Source organism: Protobothrops mucrosquamatus, unplaced genomic scaffold (assembly GCF_001527695.2).
Source record: "Protobothrops mucrosquamatus isolate PMUCROS unplaced genomic scaffold, P.Mucros_1.0 scaffold4727, whole genome shotgun sequence".
In the NCBI taxonomy this organism is placed as follows: Eukaryota; Metazoa; Chordata; class Lepidosauria; order Squamata; family Viperidae; genus Protobothrops; species Protobothrops mucrosquamatus.
Genome location: NW_015390619.1, coordinates 1,617 through 4,138, shown reverse-complemented (window position 1 = coordinate 4,138; position 2,522 = coordinate 1,617). Strand labels below are relative to the sequence as shown.

The following is a 2,522-nucleotide window of genomic DNA, read 5'->3' as shown; positions in this document are numbered from 1 at the left end:
CTATCATGCTTTTCTACCTCACAAAGCTGCTATTGCTGAACCATTGCACAGATTACTTGACAAGAATGCGTGTTGGCGCTGGACCAAGGTCCATGAGGCCAGTTTCAATGAGGTCAAAGCTTTGCTTACATCCAATGCGGTGTTGGCTCATTTTAATGAGCAGTTGCCAGTGTGCCTGGCTTGCGATGCCTCACCCTACAGTGTGGGCGCTGTTCTTAGCCATTTGACGGCTGATGGGACTCAGGTCCCTGTGGCTTACTATTCTAGGACTTTATCTGCTGCTGAGCGCAACTATGCTCAAATTGATAGGGAAGCTTTGGCTCTTCAGGTACAACAGCTTTAATACCAACTTTTGCCTTGCACTTTCTCTGAAGTGTTTTCCCCTGTAAGAGCTGTTCATGTTTTTCTGTATTTTTCTGAGGCTTGAAAATTGCATTCCAATACATCTCTTCTTGATGTATTGAGTTTACAGTACATTCCTGTTGAAACTGAGAAGGGTGCTATAGCTGTATTTTGTTTCTTTGACTTCAAAGTTGCCCTGGCTGCCCAAACTTCAAAATATGAAAAGGGACAGTAGAAGGGACACCCTTGCCTTTGGAAGACTACCTTTGAAGCAAAGACTAAGACTGGATTTTCACCCAGAACTCTTGGTCTCCCGTAATAAAGGCAAATCACAACACTCCATCTATAAGAATTTCATTAAAATGTTCTTCTCCTTTGAAATAAATTTCAAAGCAAGCAAATCTTTCTTCTGAGCTGGTGATTGATCAGAATGGAATCTGCTTGTCAGTTTGAAGGAGAACAGTAGGACCACAGTGTCAGAGAACTATAAGAATGGGACTTCCATAATTTCTACCCATTCTGGCCTTTATAGGACACCAATTTGGGAAAAGCTGGGTTAGAGACTCCAAGCAGAACCAGCAAGCAATTGAGAAAAGGATGTTCAACTTCTGAGAAGGTCCACCAATTATTAACTTTCCTACAGAGTGGACCAAACTTTGAGGGGTCTTTGGTGCTCTCTGAGCTTGCTTTTTTCTTGCAGATGTTTCATTACCCTATCTAGTAACATCTTCAGTGCTAGTAAGGACTAATATTTGCTGTCAGTTTATATAAATCTTAAAGGTCTTTAAATCAGGCTTCTCAAGCCCTCAAGCACTCCTTACTAGCACGGATGGTGTTACCTAGTCAGGGTAATGAAACGTCTGCAAGGAAACAAGCAAGCTCAGAGAGCACCAAGGACCCCTCATTTCAACCCTGAGCTATAAATATTCTCCATCAATGGGACCAATTTTTTTTTTGCTAAACTTTGGCTGATTCCCCCAATTTCAGTGCAAGGTCCAACACTTACTGTGGCAGGTTGGGATGTCACAATACTTCCAGTAGATCCCTTCTTCGTTCTCTGAGATGTAGCACCAAGGCTGTACATCACCGTCCGGATTTCGGCAGTAATTGTGACTGCCCAGCCCCCACTCGCCATTGGGATACTTGGCCGTGTTGTAGGCATGTTCTCGTGTCTGGTTCCAGTAGAGGCAAGGCTTCCCAGCGGATCCAGGCACAGTTCTGTTCTGCAATCCCCGATAATCAGCTCCATTCACCATAAAACATTCAGATAATTCTGGGGAGTAATCAGAGGGAAGAGAAATGGTAGGAGACAGGTTTCTCCATGTTTTCTCCTGCATCTTTTAATTTTCTATATAGGGGTGGTGATGGTTATTATCGTGCATTTCCTCCCCATTCACTGAAGAACAAAGTCACACAAGGCTATTTTGAGACAAATCATCAACTCTTGATGATTGCATGGATGTTCTTCAACTTCTCAGACCCAACTCTTAGCAAAGTCAGCCAAGCAATGCCTTCTCTTCACACCTAAGTCATATTTGATTGCTGCTTTATGATGAAACATAAGTGTTTGGTCACTTCCAACCCAAGACATATCTCTGATCAACAATCCCCCTTTCCTTTTCTCTCTTGACAACCACAGCAATTATCTCTGTATCATATGCATCCGATAAACTGAACTGCGATGCACAAAAACTATAGATATCTGCCTTTGAAGTGGTGCAAAAGTCTGTTTTGATTTTGCCGCAGAAGAGTAACACAGCTATCCCCCCGGAAGCTATTACATACAAACAAAGTTGTCCTCACAACAACCCAGAGAGCTTGGTTAAACTGAGCTATAGTAACCAGCTCAAGGTCATCTAAGAAACTTATGGTAGCCTGCCAGGAAAACAATTCACAGTTCCTCATGGATGAAGAACTTGTGGCTCTCCTGGTATTGCTGAAACTGTAACTCCCAGCCATTGGCCATAGCTGCTGGGACTGCTGGGAGTTATAGTTCAGCAACATCTAGAAGGCAACCAGTTCCTGGTGAGTCACATATATACACACACAAATATATGTACAGATACAAATTACATGATCAAGAAAACAAAGGGCTTGCAAATTTAAAAAACCTAAGCCTTCTGGACTAGTGAATTTGTATTTGGTCAGAGATTAGTGGCATGTCCATACAACAAGCTTCA

General features: G+C 42.6%; 1 protein-coding gene across 1 annotated transcript in view; it reads right to left on the bottom strand.

The window, feature by feature from the left end:
- Positions 1 to 1,679, bottom strand: part of LOC107299255 (kremen protein 2-like) — a 16,310-nt gene extending 14,631 nt beyond the window's left edge. Inside the window, exon 1 of the mRNA XM_015828618.1 lies at positions 1,349 to 1,679. Within this exon, the coding sequence (XP_015684104.1) occupies positions 1,349 to 1,679 (331 nt within the window). The remainder of the gene's footprint in view (positions 1 to 1,348) is intronic.
- Positions 1,680 to 2,522: the final 843 nt, after the last annotated feature.